Source organism: Hypanus sabinus, chromosome 7 (assembly GCF_030144855.1).
Source record: "Hypanus sabinus isolate sHypSab1 chromosome 7, sHypSab1.hap1, whole genome shotgun sequence".
Taxonomy (NCBI): Eukaryota; Metazoa; Chordata; class Chondrichthyes; order Myliobatiformes; family Dasyatidae; genus Hypanus; species Hypanus sabinus.
Genome location: NC_082712.1, coordinates 179,965,724 through 179,984,608, shown reverse-complemented (window position 1 = coordinate 179,984,608; position 18,885 = coordinate 179,965,724). Strand labels below are relative to the sequence as shown.

Sequence of the window (18,885 nt, the reverse complement as noted above, 5' to 3'; positions counted from 1 at the left end):
GGGTGGTGCCAATTGAGTGGGTAGTGGGAGGGTGGCATAGAGTGAGTGGGCAGTGGGAGTGTGGCACAGATTGAGTTGGCAGTAGGAGGGTGGCACAAGTGGGCAGTGGGAGGGTGGTGCCAATTGAGTGGGCAGTGGGAGGGTGGCATAGAGTGGGCAGTGGGAGGGTGGTGCCAATTGAGTGGGCAGTGGGAGGGTGGCATAGAGTGAGTGGGCAGTGGGAGTGTGGCACAGACTGAGTTGGCAGTGGGAGTGTGGCACAGATTGAGTTGGCAGTGGGAGTGTGGCACAGATTGAGTTGGCAGTGGGAGGGTGGCACAAGTGGGCAGTGGGAGGGTGGTGCCAATTGAGTGGGCAGTGGGAGGGTGGCATAGAGTGAACGGGCAGTGGGAGGGTGGCGCTGAGCAGTACCTGTGATGGGCACTTGGGCAGCTGAGGTATTTTGTTTCAGCTCATCCAGTCACAACTGGTCGTGATCTTCATGAGTGATCAATAAAACACAAACAGCTATTTTCAATTGTCATTTATTTTTGAACATTAAATACTTTAAATCAGATAGATCTGAGCCAGTCATGACCTTTTATACACTACATTCCTGAGGGAGAAAGATGGCTAATCAATCTAGGTACATAAACTATGTATTTATATTTATTGTGTTCTTTATCTTATTATGTTTGTTTGTGTTGCATCAGATCTGGAGTAGCAACTATTTTGTTCTCCTTTGCACTTGTGTACTGAACAATCGTGAATCTAACATCCCTCTCGGAGAACATCCAGGATTGGCCTGTAGTCAGTATCAACCTGAACTGAGATTATAACCTCACCAATTCCACATCGGTGTAGTTAACTCAGACACAGAATGACTGTAAATACCTAAAATTTACATTATTCACATAGAAATTGAGTTTATTCTCACTATTTCCCTTTCAAATATAGTTAAGGATTTCTGTACAACTTTGTTAACATTATAATTCAAGAGCTGGGTGATTTCTCCAACACTGGCAGGGGGGAAATGAGTGGGGAGGGGGCTGAGGAGGGAGAGGGAAAGAGGGAGGGGGAGGGGCAAGAGAGTGTGGGCGGGGGAGAGAGAGGGGAAAGAGAAAGTGGGGAAGAGAGAGGGAGAGGGGCAAGAGAGAGTGAGAGAGGAGGGGGAGGGTAAAGGGGAAGACAGCTGGATTGAATAAGGTACAGGGTGACCCCCTCCCCCCGAGGATCAGGGAGGTGGGCCATAACAGGCTAATGACATTGGATTCAAGAACACATGAGATTCCGCCAATGCTTGAAATCCACAGTAACACACAGAAAATGCTGGAGGAACTCAGCAGGTCAGGCAGCATCCATGGAAATTAATAAACAGTCGATGTTTCGGGCTGAGAACCTTCATCAGGACTCACAGGGAGTCCCGAATCAGGGAACAGAGGTGGGGAAGGGAGACCCACTGAGTTCTCTGCACGAATGGTCATTAGTCCCCCTGCAGTAGATGGAAGGCTGAGTGATGTTGAACCCATTGGAGAGACACAGGGAGACAGTGCAGTGTTAATTTTATTGCGTGTGATCAAATGGCCTCATCTCAGGCAGCACAGTAACAAAGCGGTCAGCATAATGCTTTTCCATGCCAGCAGTTACTAAATGGGGTTCGATCCCTGCCACTGCCTCTCCTGCCTGTGACCGTGTGGGTTTCCTCCAGAGGTAAGGAAGATGTGGACACGATATGTTGGCACCAGAAGCGTGGCGATGCTTGTGGGCTGCCCCCAGCACATCCTCGGACTGCGGTGGTCATTGATGCAAGCGACCCATTTCATTAGATGTGTCGATCTGCACGTAACGAGTAAAGCAAATCTTTATCCTTAATGTTGGGACAGGTTTGAGAGACTAGGTGGTAGATACCTCTCCCCCTGTCTGCAGCCTGCCCCACAACACAATCCAGCCCCCTGGGTGGGGATCTGGAGTCACCATCCATACACGGGTCACCTCAAACGAATACCCCCTCTGGGTTCAGGCTGGACACCACTGGGTTCTGCAGATTCCGCGGGTTTCCCAGGAAGTGCCTGGATGTTGGTCGGGTCATGAAGTCCAGTTCTGAAATACAGAATATTGTGATCCAGGGTTAATCAGATTCAGCACATTTATTGCTTTAGTTAGAGATGTAGTGCAGAACAGGCCCTTCGAACCACTCCACCTGGCAAGGACGACAGCCTACCAAATGGTACATCGTTGGACTGGGAGGAAACTCATGTGGAATATACAAAGCTCCTTACAGACAGCACTGGGACTGAACTCTGACGCCCCGAGCTGTGATACACTACCGCGGTGCCCCAAACACGTGTACCCTGAAACTTCAAAACATCCATTGAAATGTGTGTTTGCATCAATTCAAAGTGTGAGGAAGGGTGAAGGGGTGTTCAGGAGCTTTGGGGAGGGAGACAGCGGGTTTTCCAGAAGAGTTGGGTGTTTGGGGGAGGGGGTTTCACCAAACTTTGCAGAGAAAGAGCTAGGAGAGATGTTAGGGCGGGGATCTCGGAGAGTGTGGGCAGTTGGGTCTGGAAGATGGGGTCCAAAGAGGGGTAGGAGATGATGCTGATGGTGGGGTGGGGACTGGCAGAAGGACACTGGCTGGATTGGTGCATTAGGGAGGCAGAGGTGTATTTCTGGGTGGGAGGGAGTGAAGGACAGTGGAGGATGCCCAGAAGAGAGGTGGGAGAGTAGGGGTCCACTGAGAGAGGAGTGGGAGGGTGAGGATTACGCAGGAGAGAGGGGGGAGTGCAGGGGTCATCTAGGAGAGGGGTGTGAGTGTGGGGTTGCCAAGTAGAGTGGTGGGAGGGTGGGGTGTCTGCCTGGGAGATACTGGGAGGGAGCAGCTGTGTCTGGGAGAGGGGTGCGGTGGTGGGAGGGTGGGGTGTCTGCCTGGAAGATACTGGGAGGGAGCAGCTGTGTCTGGGAGAGGGGTGCGGTGGTGGGAGGGTGGGATGTCTGCCTGGGAGATACTGGGAGGGAGCAGCTGTGTCTGGGAGAGGGGTGCGGTGGTGGGAGGGTGGGGTGTCTGCCTGGGAGACACTGGGAGGGAGCAGCTGTGTCTGGGAGAGGGGTGCGGTGGTGGGAGGGTGGGGTGTCTGCCTGGGAGATACTGGGAGGGAGCAGCTGTGTCTGGGAGAGGGGTGCGGTGGTGGGAGGGTGGGGTGTCTGCCTGGGAGATACTGGGAGGGAGCAGCTGTGTCCGGGAGAGGGGTGCGGTGGTGGGAGGGAGCAGCTGTGTCTGGGAGAGGGGTGCGGTGGTGGGAGGGTGGGGTGTCTGCCTGGGAGATACTGGGAGCGAGCAGCTGTGTCTGGGAGAGGGGTGCAGTGATGGGAGGGTGGGGTGTCTGCCTGGGAGATACTGGGAGGGAGCAGCTGCGTCTGGGAGAGAGGCGGGATCACCTCAGAGAGGGATATGTGCCTATAGGAGACAGAGCCACTCCGCCCACTGTCCGGGAGAGGGGTGCGGTGGTGGGAGGGTGGGGTGTCTGCCTGGGAGATACTGGGAGGGAGCAGCTGCGTCTGGGAGAGAGACGGGATCACCTCAGAGAGGGATATGTGCCTATAGGAGACAGAGCCACTCCGCCCACTGTCCGGGAGAGGGGTGTGGTGGTGGGAGGTATCCAGGTGGTTGGATGTTGGCAGTGACAGACCTTGGACTAACTCACCTCCAACACTGGTGGGTGGGCTGTGCGGCCCCTCCTCATTGCGACTGTGGCCCCCACCACTGCCTGTCTGTTGGATGAACTGCTGTAGGTTGCACTGCCTCAGCTCCTTGTTCAGCTCCTCCAACTCCAAGCCTTTGGCCTAAAACACAGACATGGCAATCAGCAGCCATACACAGGCTAGCAGCAGGGCAGCAACTAAAGACTATATGACCACAAGACATAAGAGCAGAAGTATATCATTGGGCCCATCAAGTCTGCTCCACCATTCCACCATGATTTATTATCCTGCGCTGCTCGCTGTTACTATCGATGGTGAGGACCTGGAATACACCTGGACGACAGATTGAGTGCAGCACCAACACCGAGGCTGTGTACAAGGAGGACCAGAGTCGCCTCTACTTCCTGAGGAGACTGAGGTCCTTTGACGTATACAGCCCTCTCCATGTGTACTGCCAGTCCGTTGTTGCCAGTTCAATCTTCTATGCAGTGGTGTGCTGGGTCAATGGCATCAACACGGCTGATGCCAACAGGCTCAATAAACTGATTAGAAAGGCTGGCTCTGTTATAGCAGGCAAACTGGACACCCTGGAGGCTGTGGTAGAACAAAACAACCCTCTGGAAAATCCTTACAATTCTGGACAATGTTTCTCACCCTCTGCATGTCACCTTGTCTGAAGAGAGGAGCACTTTTAGTGATAGACTAAGACAACTGTGCTGCTCCAAAGAGCACTGTGAGGTCATTCTCTTCCTTGGCCATTAAGCTCCATGATGTCAACCTATTGCTAGAGAAGTGATGCCCCCCCCCCCCATTGACTGTTATTGATGTCTTTACCAGAGCTCTGTTTAGCTCTTTTCACTACACCCAGCTATCATGGACACCCTGTGCATACTACCATCACTTCTTATCTGGACAGTGTGAACGTGCACCCATTACTGTATAATATTACATTGATTGTTGTATTATCGAGAATGAGCTGGAGCTTTTGGAAAGCATCAACTTGGATATGTCTCCGGGACCGGATGAGATGTACCCCAGGCTACTGTGGGAGGCGAGGGAGGAGATTGCTGAGCCTCTGGCAATGATCTTTGCATCATCAATGGGGACGGGAGAGGTTCCAGAGGACTGGAGGGTTGTGGATGTTGTCCCCTTACTCAAGAAAGGGAGTAGAGATAGCTCAGGAAATTATAGACCAGTGAGTCTTACCTCAGCGGTTGGTAAGTTGACGGAGAAGATCCTGAGAGGCAGGATTTATGAACATTTGGAGAGTTATAATATGATTAGGAGTAGTAGGCATGGCTTTGTCAAGGGCAGGTCATGTCTAACAAGCCTGATTGAATTTTTTGAGGATGTGACTAAACACATTGATGAAAGTAGAGCAGTAGATGTAGTGTATATGGATTTCAGCAAGGCATTTGATAAGGTACCCCATGCAAGGCTTATTGAGAAAGTAAGGAGGCATGGGATCCAAGGGGACATTGCTTTGTGGATCCAGAACTGGCTTGCTCACAGAAGGCAAAGAGTGGTTGTAGACAGGTCATATTCTGCATGGAGGCCGGTGACCAGTGGTGTGCCTCAGGGATCTGTTCTGGGACCCCCCTCTCTTCACGATTTTTATAAATAACCTGGATGAGGAAGTGGAGGGATGGGTTAGTAAATTTGCTGATGACACAAAGGTTGGAGATGTTGTGGATAGTGTGGAGGGCTGTAAGAGGTTATAGCGGGACATTGACAGGATGAAAAACTGGGCTGAGAAGTGGCAGGTGGAGTTCAACCCAGATAAGTGTGAAGTGGTCCATTTTGATAGGTCAAATATGATGGCAGAATATAGGATTAATGGCAAGACTCTTGGCAGTGTGGAGGATCAGAGGGATCTTGGGGTCTGAGTCCACGGGACACTCAAAGCTGCTGCGCAGGTTGACTGTGGTTAAGAAGGCATACAGTGCATTGACCTTTATCAACTGTGGGACTGAGTTTAAGAACTGAGAGGCCTCAGTTCTCTGCTGCTCCAAGGAGAAAAGGCCAAGAGGTAATATTACAGCTATATAGGACCCTGGTCAGACCTCACTTGGAGTACTGTGCTCAGTTCTGGTCACCTCACTACAGGAAGGAGGTGGAAACTATAGAAAGGGTGCAGAGGAGATTTACAAGGATGTTGCCTGGATTGGGGAGCATGCCCTGTGAGAATAGGTTGAGTGAACTCGGCCTTTTCTCCTTGGAGCAGCAGAGAATGAGAGGTGACCTGATAGAGGTGTATAATGAGAGATATTGATTGTGTGGATAGTCAGAGGCTTTTTCCCAGGGCTGAAATGGCTAGCACAAGAGGACACAGTTTTAATGTGCTTGGAAATAGGTACAGAGGAGATGTCAGGGGTAAGTTTTTTACTCAGAGAGTGGTGAGTGTGTGGAATGGGCTGCCGGCAATGGTGGTGGAGGCGGATACGATAGGGTCTTTTAAGAGACTCCTGGATAGGTACATAGAGCTTAGAAAAATAGAGGGTTACGGGTAACCCTAGGTAATTTATAAAGTAAGTACATGTTCAGCACAGCATTGTGGGCCGAAGGGCCTGTACTGTGCTGTAGGTTTTCTATGTTTCTAGGTTATCAGTGTGAAGTTGGAAATCTTGTAAGACTTGTACATCTTATTTCTCATTTAATATTTGTATACCTGTTCTCTTGTAATGCTACTGTGGCACTGTGCTTTCCTTCGGGATCAGTGAAGTATCTGTCTATCTGTCTTATCCCTCCCAGCCCCATTCTCTAGCCTTTGACACCCTGACTAATCCAGAACCTATCAACCTCCACTTTAAATACAGTATATTCAATGACCTAGTTTCCACAATTGTCGGTGGCAATGAATTCCACAGATTCACCACCCTCTCGCTAAAGAAATTCCTTCTCCTCTCTGTTTTAAATGGATAGCCCTCTAATCTGAGGCTGTGTCATCTGATCCTGGACCCCCTACCATAGGAAACATCCTCTCCAACCAGGCCTTTCAGTACTCAAAACCATTTAATGAAATCTCTCCTTCTTGGAAATTCTAGTGAGTACAGGCCAGGGGCTGTCAAACACTCTTCATACATTAACCCTTTCATTCTCCCAATACCTGCACATCCTTTCTTAGATAAGGGACCAAAAACTGCTCACAATAGCGGTATTGATCGAGGTATTTAAAATTATGAGAGGGATAGATAGAGTTGACGTGGATAGGATTCTTCCATTGAGAGTAGAGGAGATTCAAACAAGAGGACACAAGTTGAGAGTTAAGGGGCAAAAGTTAAGGGTAACACGAGGGGGAATTTCTTTACTCAGAAAGTGATAAGTGTGTGGAATGAGCTTCCAGTAGAAGTGGTAGAGGCAGGTTCGGTATTGTCAGTTAAAGTAAAATTGGATAGGTATATGGACAGGAAAGGAATTGAGGATTATGGGCTGAGTGCGGGTAGGTGGGACTAGGTGAGAGTAAGCATTCAGCACGGACTAGAAGGGCCGAGATGGTCTGTTTCCGTGCTGTAATTGTTATATGGTTAATACTCCAAGTGCGTCTGCCCAATGCCTTTATGTCACCTCGCAGCCTCCAGGGTTAGTCTGTCTATCCTTGTAACTTGTTGCTTTATCCCTGTCCTCTACCTTCTGCTTCTTCAAAATGCTTTGCAGGTTGCCAGTCTCTTCTCTCAGTGATCTTCACGATTCTGTATGCGTATCTTTCAGTGACATTCCTCACTACCACAGACAGACCATCCTTCTCCCTGATCACTCCGCTCAGATTTAGGGAGTATCTTCTTAAACATCCAGCCCTTCTGATCTCCCGTGTCACCCAGTCCATTTTAGCCATCTCTGTGCTCACAGTCTTCTCAGAATCAGAACCAGGTTTATTATCACTGAAAGATTACTTGAAATCTGTTGTTTTGTGGCAGCTGTATAGTGCAAGAAATAAAAAACTAAAAAGATGGTTGCATAGGTGGAGCAAAAGAGGAACAAACACCCAGGGCATGCCCTTTACCATCAGGGAGGAGGTACAGAAGCCTGAAGGCACACACTCAGCAATTCAGAAACAGCTTCTTCTCATCTGCCATCCAATTCCTAAATGACCTTTGAACCCGTGAACACTACCTCACTTTTTTTAATATATAGTATTTTCTATTTTTTGCACAATTTTTAATCTATTCAATATAAGTATACTGAATAAGATTTCATTATTATTCTTTTTCTTCTAGATTATGTATTGCATTGAACTGCTGCTGCTAAGTTAACAAATTTCACGTCACGTGTCCGTGATGATAAGTCTGATTCTGAACTTACTTCGCTCAGATCCAGCTTTCCAGCCGTTAACCTGAGCTTTAAGTGAAATTTTGCCAAACTGTGATCACCTTTTGGAGGAAGTTTTCCACAAGATCTTTAATTTATCCATCCCTTCCGATAACACCAACTGGAAAATTCCCACCTCCCACCTTCCTAACCTTTCCTAGTTTGTGAAGATTTGGCAAGTCTTGACAAACTTCCATAGATGTGTGGTGGACAGTACATTCACCAAGTGTATACCCCAATGTCATTGAGTGGAAAATCCTACAAAAAGTAGTGGATATAACCCAGTCCATCACAGGTAAAGCTCTCCCCGCTGTTGAGCACATCTACATGAAACACTGTCACAGAAAGCAGCCGCCATCGTCAGGGAACCCCACTACCCAGGCTCACTGCCATCATCAGAATGGAGGGGCAGGAGCCTCAGGACCACATCACCACGTTCAGGAACAGTTATTACCCTCAACCATCAGGCTTTTGAACCAGAGGAGATAACTTCACTCACCCCAACACTGAACTGTTCCCACAACCTATGGACTCACTTTCAAAGACTCTTTATCACATGTTCTTGATATTTTTTTCTTTTGTTTGTATTTACAACAAATGTCCACAAAAAAATAAATCTCAGGCTTGTATAAATTTACTTTGAACTTTGCACCCTCCTTAAGGCATATCTCTAAGAAACCATCCTAACTAGCCTCCATGAATTTGTCCCTATGTCTCCCCTGCAATCATGGCAGTACCCTCCTTACATCATCTCCAACAGGAACTGTCCCATACATCTCCACCCAGCAGTAGCTGCTCTCTGCCACCGGGTGGCAGCAATGCTCCATCTGGCACAGGACACCCTTTGAGTTGTAACCAAAACAGCTCAATTCCCAATCGCATGGCATGGCTTGATACTCCGTTCCATAGATGCTGCCTGGCCTACTGAGTTCCTCCACAATTTTGTGTCTGCAGCTCAGTTTCTGTTCAGTTGACCTATGGAGTCTGCTCTCCCATTCCATCATGGCTGATTTATTATCCCTCTCAACCCCATTCTCCTGCCTTCTCTCTGTAACCTTTGATGCCCTGACTAATCAAGAACCTACCCTGACTAATCAAGAACCTACCCTGACTAATCAAGAACCTATCAACCTCCACTTTAATATAACCAATGACTTGGCCTCCACAGCTCCTTGTGGCAAATCACCAAACTCTGGCTAAAGAAATTCCTTTTCATCTCCATTCTAAAAGGATGCTCCTCTATTCTGAGCTAAACAGGCCATCTCGGCCCTTCTAGTCTGTGCCGAACGCTTACTCTCACCTAGTCCCACTGACCTGCACTCAGCCCATAACCCTCCATTCCTTTCCTGTCCATATCCAATTTTTTTTTAAATGACAAAATTGAATCTGCCTCTACCACTTCTACTGGAAGCTCGTTCCACACAGCTACCACTCTCTGAGTAAAGAAATACCCCCTCGTATTACCCCTAATCTTTTGCCCCTTAACTCTCAACTCATGTCCTCTTGTTTGAATCTCCCCTACTCTCAATGGAAAAAGCCTATCCACGTCAACTCTATCTATCCCCCTCATAATTTTAAATACCTCTATACCCCCCTCAACCTTCTATGCTCCAAAAAATAAAGACCTAACTTGTTCAACCTTTCTCTGTAACTTAGCTGCTGAAACCCAGGTAACATTCTAGTAAATCTTCTCTGTAATCTCTCTATTTTGTTGACATCTTTCCTATAATTCGGTGACCAGAACTGTACACAATACTCCAAATTTGGCCTCACCAATGCCTTGTACAATTTTAACATTACATCCCAATTCCTATACTCAATACTCCGATTTATAAAGGCCAGCATACCAAAAGCTTTCTTCACCACCCTATCCACATGAGATTCCACCTTCAGGGAACTATGCACCATTATTCCTAGATCACTCTGTTCTACTGCATTCCTCAATACCCTACCATATACCATGTATGTCCTATTTTGATTAGTCCTACCAAAATGTAGCACCTCACACTTATCAGCATTAAACTCCATCTGCCATCTTTCAGCCCACTCTGCTGACCTAAATCTCTCTGCAAGCTTTGAAAACCTACTTCATTATCCACAACGTCACCTATCTTTGTATCATCTGCATACTTACTAATCCAATTTACCACCCCATCATCCAGATCATTAATGTATATGACAAACAACATTCAACCCAGTACAGATGTAGAGGCACACCACTAGTCATTGGCCTCCAACCTGACAAACAGTTATCCACCACTACTCTCTGGCATCTTCCATCCAGCCACTGTTGAATCCATTTTACTACTTCAATATTAATACCTAACGATTGAACCTTCCTAACTAACCTTCAGTGTGGAACCTTGTTAGACTCTCCCACCATAGGAAACGTCCTCTCCACATCCACTCTATCAAGACCTTTCACCATTCGATAGGTTTCACCCCTCATTCTTTTGAATTCTACTGAATACTGGCCCAGAGCCATCAGATACTCTTCATATGACAAGCCATTCAATCCTGGAATCATTTTCATGAACTTCCTCTGAACTCTCTCCAGTTTCAGCACATCCTTTCTAAGATAAGGGGACCAAAATGGCTCACAATACTCCAAGTGAAGCCTCACCAGTGCTGTATAAAGCCTCACCATTACATCCTTGCTTTTGTATTCCAGTCCTCTTGAACTGAACACTAATAAAGTATCTTATTTGCTTTCCTCACCACAGACTCAACTTGCAAGTTAACCTTTAGAGAATCCTGCACAAGTCCCTTTCTGCCTCCGTTTTTTTGTATTTTCTCTCCATTTAGAAAATAGTCAACTATTTTATTTCTTCCACCAGTGCATGGCCATACACTTCCTGACACTGTATTCCACCTGTCATTTCTTTGTCCATTCTCCTAATCTGTCTAAGTTCTTCTGTAGCCTTTCTGCCTTCTCAGAACTACCTGCCCCTCCACCTGTCTTTATACTGTCTGCAAACTTTGCAACAAGCCATCAATTCCATCATCCAAGTCATTGAAAAGTACCCCAAAACCACATCCTTAATAATCGATTCCAACATCTTCACTACCACTGAGTTCAGGTTAAATGGCTGAGAGTTTCCTTTCTTCTGTCTCTTCCCCTTCTTGAAGAGTGGAGTGTCATTTCCAATTTTTGAGTCTTCCAGACCCATTCCAAAATCTACTGGTTCTTGAAAGATCATTACTAATGCTCCACAATCTCTTCAGCCACCTCCTTCAGATCTCTGCGGTGGACAGAATTTAGTCTAGGTGACTTAACTACCTTCAGACCTTTCTGTTCCTCAATAACTTTCCCTCTAGTTATGGTAACTTCACGCACCTCATGGCCCATGACCCCTGGAACTTCCACCAAACTGCTAATGTCTCCCACAGTGAAGACTGATGCAAAATACTTTCTCTCACTGCCGTCATCAGAATGGAGGGGCAGCACTCCCCCCACTACTTTCAAATCCCTTACTATCTTTCTTTTCAGTTAGTCCTGACGAAGGGTCTCGGCCCGAAACGTCGACAGTGCTTCTCCCTATAGATGCTGCCTGGCCTGCTGTGTTCAGTTAGTCCTGATGAAGGGTCTCGGCCCGAAACGTCGACAGTGCTTCTCCCTATAGATGCTGCCTGGCCTGCTGTGTTCAGTTAGTCCTGACGAAGGGTCTCGGCCGGAAACGTCGACAGAGCTTCTCCCTATAGATGCTGCCTGGCCTGCTGTGTTCAGTTAGTCCTGACGAAGGGTCTCAGCCCGAAACGTCGACAGTGCTTCTCCCTATAGATGCTGCCTGGCCTGCTGTGTTCAGTTAGTCCTGACGAAGGGTCTCGGCCGGAAACGTCGACAGAGCTTCTCCCTATAGATGCTGCCTGGCCTGCTGTGTTCAGTTAGTCCTGACGAAGGGTCTCGGCCCGAAACGTCGACAGTGCTTCTCCCTATAGATGCTGCCTGGCCTGCTGTGTTCAGTTAGTCCTGACGAAGGGTCCCGGCCCGAAACGTCGACAGTGCTTCTCCTTATAGATGCTGCCTGGCCTGCTGTGTTCAGTTAGTCCTGACGAAGGGTCCTGGCCCGAAACGTCGACAGTGCTTCTCCCTATAGATGCTGCCTGGCCTGCTGTGTTCAGTTAGTCCTGACGAAGGGTCTCGGCCCGAAACGTCGACAGTGCTTCTCCCTGTAGATGCTGCCTGGCCTGCTGTGTTCCACCAGCATTTTGTGTGTGTTGTTTGAATTTCCAGCATCTACAGATTTCCTCGTGTTTGCAAAATACTTATTCAGTTTGTCTGCCAGTTCATGGCTCCCATTACTACCTCTCCAGCATTGTTGTCCAGCGGTCAAATATCCTCTCTCATCTCTCTTTTACACTTTATGTATCTGAAGAAACTTTTGGTATCCTCTTTGATATTATTGGCTAGTTTACTTTCATGATCCATCTTCATCTTCCTCTTGACTTTTTTAGTTGTCTTCTGTTGGTTTATAAAAGTGTCCCAATTCTCTAACTTCCCACGAATATTTGCTCTATTATATGCCGTCTCTTTGGTTTTTATGTTGACTTGACTTCTCTTGTTGGCCACAGTTGTGTTATCTTTCCTTCAGATTGCTTCTTCCTCTTTGGGACGTATATATCCTGTGCCTTCTGAACTGCTTCTAGAAATTCCAGCCATTGCTGCTCTGCCATCATCCCTGCCAGTGTTCCTTTCAATCTCCCACTTCAGAAAGCTAACAACCCTATCCATGATGTCCTGGGCCCTGGCACCCAGAGGAAGAACACCATGCAGGAATCTCATTTTAACTCACAGAACCTCCCATTTGTTCCCCTCTCACCACAGCATGCCTCTTCTCCCCTCTTCCCTTCTGAGTCAGTGCCAGAGACCCGACCACTGTAACTTTCCTCTGTTAGGTCAACCCCACCCTCTCAACAGTATTCAAAGTGATATACGTGTTGCTCAGGATAATGGCCACGGGGGTACTCTGCATTGGCTCCCTAACTGTCACCCAGTTTCCTGTGTCCTTAAGTATAACTACCTCTCTATATGTCCTACCTATCACCCCCTCAGCCTCCTGAATGATCCAGAGTTCATCCAGTTCCAGCTCCAACTCCGTAACGCAGATTGTTAAAAGCTGCAGCTGGATGCACTTCCCCTCTCATTCTTCTGAACCCCAGCAAGTACAGGCCCTGAGTCATCAAACACTCATTCAATGAGATCATCCCTCATTCTTCTGAACCCCAGCGAGTACAGGCCCAGAGTCATCAAACACTCCTTCAATGAGATCTTCCCTCATTCTTCTGAACCCCAGTGAGTACAGGCCCTGAGTCATCAAACACTCCTTCAATGAGATCTTCCCTCATTCTTCTGAACCCCAGCGAGTACAGGCCCAGAGTCATCAAACACTCCTTCAATGAGATCTTCCCTCATTCTTCTGAACCCCAGCGAGTACAGGCCCAGAGTCATCAAACACTCCTTCAATGAGATCTTCCCTCATTCTTCTGAACCCCAGCGAGTACAGGCCCAGAGTCATCAAACACTCCTTCAATGAGATCTTCCCTCATTCTTCTAAACCCCAGCGAGTACAGGCCCAGAGTCATCAAACACTCCTTCAATGAGATCTTCCCTCATTCTTCTAAACCCCAGCGAGTACAGGCCCAGAGTCATCAAACACTCCTCATGCATTAACCCTTCATTCTTGGGCTCATTCTCATGAACATCGTCTGGACACTCTCCAATAACAGCACATCCTTTCTTAGATAAGGGGGCTGAATCTGCTCACAATACTGATGCCTTATAAAGCCATTTGCCCACGTTTACCTTCTAAACCTTCCCAGACAATCCATGTCTGATTCACTAACAGCTTCTTCCCCCTGCCATCAGATTTCTGAATGGCCGTCAATAGTACCTGCCCCTGTGCATCTTGATCACTTTGCAATTCTTTGTGATTCGATGTCTTTGCACTGTACTACTGTTACAAAACTATTTTAGTTATTTACTTTACTTGGGGATACAGTGTGGAAATGGCCCTTCTGGCACAAAGCCACTCACTGATTTAACCCGAGCCTAATCACAGGACAATTTACAGTGAATAATTAACCTACTGATCAGTACCCCATTGGACTGTGAGAGGAAGCCAGAACTGCTGGAGAAAATCCACACGGTTCACGGGTAGAATCAGAGACAGCGTCAGAACTGAACTCTGGACTCGGATCCCCGATCTACACTAGTGTCACACTAACAGGAAGACATTGATCATAAACCCGTCAGTATCTGACCCACCCCGTTCCCCTGCCGGACTGTGTGTGGTGTGACCCTGACCCACCCCGTTCCCCTGCCGGACTGTGTGTGGTGTGACCCCGACCCACCCCGTTCCCCTGCCGGACTGTGTGTGGTGTGACCCCGACCCACCCCGTTCCCCTGCCGGACTGTGTGTGGTGTGACCCCGACCCACCCCGTTCCCCTGCCGGACTGTGTGAGGTGTGACCCCGACCCACCCCGTTCCCCTGCCGGACTGTGTGAGGTGTGACCCCGACCCACCCCGTTCCCCTGCCGGACTGTGTGAGGTGTGACCCCGACCCACCCCGTTCCCCTGCCGGACTGTGTGTGGTGTGACACTGTCCCACCCCGTTCCCCTGCCGGACTGTGTGTGGTGTGACCCTGACCCACCCCGTTCCCCTGCCGGACTGTGTGTGGTGTGACACTGACCCACCCCGTTCCCCTGCCGGACTGTGTGTGGTGAGACCCCGACCCACCCCGTTCCCCTGCCGGACTGTGTGTGGTGTGACCCCGACCCACCCCGTTCCCCTGCCGGACTGTGTGTGGTGTGACAGCGACCCACCCCGTTCCCCTGCTGGACTGTGTGTGGTGTGACCCCGACCCACCCCGTTCCCCTGCCGGACTGTGTGTGGTGTGACCCTGACCCACCCCGTTCCCCTGCCGGACTGTGTGTGGTGTGACCCCGACCCACCCCGTTCCCCTGCCGGACTGTGTGTGGTGTGTCACGGACCCACCCCGTTCCCCTGCCGGACTGTGTGAGGTGTGACCCCGACCCACCCCGTTCCCCTGCCGGACTGTGTGTGGTGTGACCCCGACCCACCCCGTTCCCCTGCCGGACTGTGTGTGGTGTGACCCCGACCCACCCCGTTCCCCTGCCGGGCAGTGTGTGGTGTGACCCCGACCCACCCCGTTCCCCTGCCGGACTGTGTGTGGTGTGACACCGACCCACCCCGTTCCCCTGCCGGACTGTGTGTGGTGTGACACTGACCCACCCCGTTCCCCTGCCGGACTGTGTGTGGTGTGACCCCGACCCACCCCGTTCCCCTGCCGGACTGTGTGTGGTGTGACCCCGACCCACCCCGTTCCCCTGCCGGACTGTGTGTGGTGTGACCCCGACCCACCCCGTTCCCCTGCCGGACTGTGTGTGGTGTGACACTGACCCACCCCGTTCCCCTGCCGGACTGTGTGTGGTGTGACCCTGACCCACCCCGTTCCCCTGCCGGACTGTGTGTGGTGTGACACTGTCCCACCCCGTTCCCCTGCCGGACTGTGTGTGGTGTGACACTGACCCACCCCGTTCCCCTGCCGGACTGTGTGTGGTGTGACCCCGACCCACCCCGTTCCCCTGCCGGACTGTGTGTGGTGTGACCCCGACCCACCCCGTTCCCTGCCGGACTGTGTGTGGTGTGACCCCGACCCACCCCGTTCCCCTGCCGGACTGTGTGAGGTGTGACCCCGACCCACCCCATTCCCCTGCCGGACTGTGCGTGGTGTGACCCTGACCCACCCCGTTCCCCTGCCGGACTGCGTGAGGTGTGACCCCGACCCACCCCGTCCCCTGCCGGACTGTGTGTGGTGTGACCCCGACCCACCCCGTTCCCCTGCCGGACTGTGTGTGGTGTGACCCCGACCCACCCCGTTCCCCTGCCGGACTGTGTGTGGTGAGACCCCGACCCACCCCGTTCCCCTGCCGGACTGTGTGTGGTGAGACCCCGACCCACCCCGTTCCCCTGCTGGACTGTGTGTGGTGAGACACCGACCCACCCCGTTCCCCTGCCGGACTGTGTGTGGTGAGACCCCGACCCACCCCGTTCCCCTGCCGGACTGTGTGTGGTGTGACCCCGACCCACCCCGTTCCCCTGCCGGACTGTGTGTGGTGAGACCCCGACACACCCCGTTCCCCTGCCGGACTGTGTGTGGTGTGACCCCGACCCACCCCGTTCCACTGCCGGACTGTGTGTGGTGTGACCCTGACCCACCCCGTTCCCCTGCCGGACTGTGTGTGGTGAGACCCCGACCCACCCCGTTCCCCTGCCGGACTGTGTGTGCTGTGACCCCGACCCACCCCGTTCCCCTGCCGGACTGTGTGTGGTGTGACCCCGACCCACCCCGTTCCCCTGCCGGACTGTGTGTGGTGTGACCCCGACCCACCCCGTTCCCCTGCTGGACTGTGTGTGGTGTGACCCCGACCCACCCCGTTCCCCTGCCGGACTGTGTGTGGTGTGACCCCGACCCACCCCGTTCCCCTGCCGGACTGTGTGTGGTGTGACCCCGACCCACCCCGTTCCCTGCCGGACTGTGTGTGGTGAGACCCCGACCCACCCCGTTCCCCTGCCGGACTGTGTGTGGTGTGACCCCGACCCACCCCGTTCCCCTGCCGGACTGTGTGTGGTGTGTCACTGACCCACCCCGTTCCCCTGCCGGACTGTGTGTGGTGTGACCCCGACCCACCCCGTTCCCCTGCCGGACTGTGTGTGGTGTGACCCCGACCCACCCCGTTCCCCTGCCGGACTGTGTGTGGTGTGACCGTGACCCAGCCCGTTCCCCTGCCGGACTGTGTGTGGTGTGACACCGACCCACCCCGTTCCCCTGCCGGACAGTGTGTGGTGTGACCCCGACCCACCCCGTTCCCCTGCCGGACTGTGCGTGGTGTGACCCCGACCCACCCCGTTCCCCTGCCGGACTGTGTGTGATGTGACCCCGACCCACCCCGTTCCCCTGCCGGACTGTGTGTGGTGTGACCCTGACCCACCCCGTTCCCCTGCCGGACTGTGTGTGGTGTGACCCCGACCCACCCCGTTCCCCTGCCGGACTGTGTGTGGTGTGACCCCGACCCACCCCGTTCCCCTGCTGGACTGTGTGTGGTGTGACCCCGACCCACCCCGTTCCCCTGCCGGACTGTGTGTGGTGTGACCCCGACCCACCCCGTTCCCCTGCCGGACTGTGTGTGGTGTGACCCCGACCCACCCCGTTCCCTGCCGGACTGTGTGTGGTGTGACCCCGACCCACCCCGTTCCCCTGCCTCACCAGCCTCACCTGCAGCCTGAGCTCGGCCTCCTCTAACGCCTGTTCCATCGCGAGCAGGGACCTCTGCAGCTGCTGGTTCTCCTCGTCGACACTCTGGATGTGGGCTTGCACGTTGCCGATGGCCACCCTGGTGCTGTTTTGTTCGGCCAGCTGTTTGGCTCTCGCTCTCTCGCCCTCCTGTGTGATCTCGCGGCCGAGCAGCTGAGCTCGGTGACCCGTGCCCAGCAGGTTCTCTGCCACCTCCTTCATCTTCCCCTTCAGTTCCTCCAAGCGGCTCAGAAGCTCCCTCTCCCTCCAGCGCTCTGCCTGCAGCTCCCGCTCCCAGTATCCCTCCTCCTCATCCTCCTCGGCTCCCCTTGCCGCCTCCTCCTCTTGCTCTCTGGGCAGCCTCCGGCTCGCCGTCTCCGGCACGAAGGCGCTGTGCCTGTCCGCGAGCTCCCTGAGCTGCCGCTGCTGCCGCTGGATCAGCTGGACCAGGTCCTCTTTGGTGGGGGGGCCTGCTTTGGCCCCCCGGGACTTCCACTTCTCCCGCTGAGAGGGCTCCGGCGCCCCGCCACTGAAGGTCAGGGACTTCTTGGGCCGGGCGTGGGCGAGTCCTGGGCTGGGGTTCTCCGGGGCGGTGTGGCCAGTACGGCGCAGGATGAATTGGATGTCGCGGGCAGACTGCCCACACGCGGTCAGCAGCTGGACTGGACACTCGGTCGGCATCAGCTGGCGCTCACTGCCCTGGAAACTCTGAATCAGCACATAACGGCCTGTCTGACCTGCGGCAGGGGGCAAAGGGCACAGGGTCAGAGGCATCACAGTGGGGGCAAAGGGCACAGGGTCAGAGGCATCACAGTGGGGGCAAAGGGCACAGGGTCAGAGGCATCACAGTGGGGGCAAAGGGCACAGGGTCAGAGGCATCACAGTGGGGGCAAAGGGCACAGGGTCAGAGGCATCACAGTGGGGGCAAAGGGCACAGGGTCAGAGGCATCACAGTGGGGGCAAAGGGCACAGGGTCAGAGGCATCACAGTGGGGGCAAAGGGCACAGGGTCAGAGGCATCACAGTGGGGGCAAAGGGCACAGGGTCAGAGGCATCACAGTGGGGGCAAAGGGCACAGGGTCAGAGGCATCACAGTGGGGGCAAAGGGCACAGGGTCAGAGGCATCACAGTGGGGGCAAAGGGCACAGGGTCAGAGGCATCACAGTGGGGGCAAAGGGCACAGGGTCAGAGGCATCACAGTGGGGGCAAAGGGCACAGGGTCAGAGGCATCACAGTGGGGGCAAAGGGCACAGGGTCAGAGGTTTCAAGGTAGGAGCAAAGATCAAAGGGTCAGGGTCCCGCAGAGGTTGAGATCCTGTGCAGCAATAAAGGTGAAGGTCAGAGATGGGAATAGGGTGCATTGGGATTGAGCCCTATCCGTCTGCGACGTGGGTCAGGCTGTGAGTAGCTGGTAAGGATCAGAGGGCAGGAGGAGGCAGCCATGCAGGCCCCAGGACCGTTGGACAGAAACGGGATCGATCGGGTTACAGCAATGAGGAGCGACAGACTGGTGGGTCACTCACGCCCTCATGCCACATACATTCCCAGGTAGGGTGACTGGAACCACACCTCATCTATACCGCCCAC

General features: G+C 52.3%; 1 protein-coding gene across 3 annotated transcripts in view; it reads right to left on the bottom strand.

The window, feature by feature from the left end:
* Positions 1 to 508: 508 nt before the first annotated feature.
* LOC132397447 (ras association domain-containing protein 8-like) overlaps positions 509 to 18,885 on the bottom strand; it is a 47,564-nt gene continuing 29,187 nt past the window's right edge. For all 3 annotated transcript variants that reach the window (XM_059976257.1, XM_059976259.1, XM_059976260.1), the window contains exons 3-5: positions 17,282 to 18,036; positions 3,681 to 3,819; positions 509 to 2,079 (exon numbers count right to left, since the gene is read on the bottom strand). In XM_059976257.1, the coding sequence (XP_059832240.1) occupies positions 1,973 to 2,079; positions 3,681 to 3,819; positions 17,282 to 18,036 (1,001 nt within the window). In that variant the 3' untranslated portion in view covers positions 509 to 1,972. The remainder of the gene's footprint in view (positions 2,080 to 3,680; positions 3,820 to 17,281; positions 18,037 to 18,885) is intronic.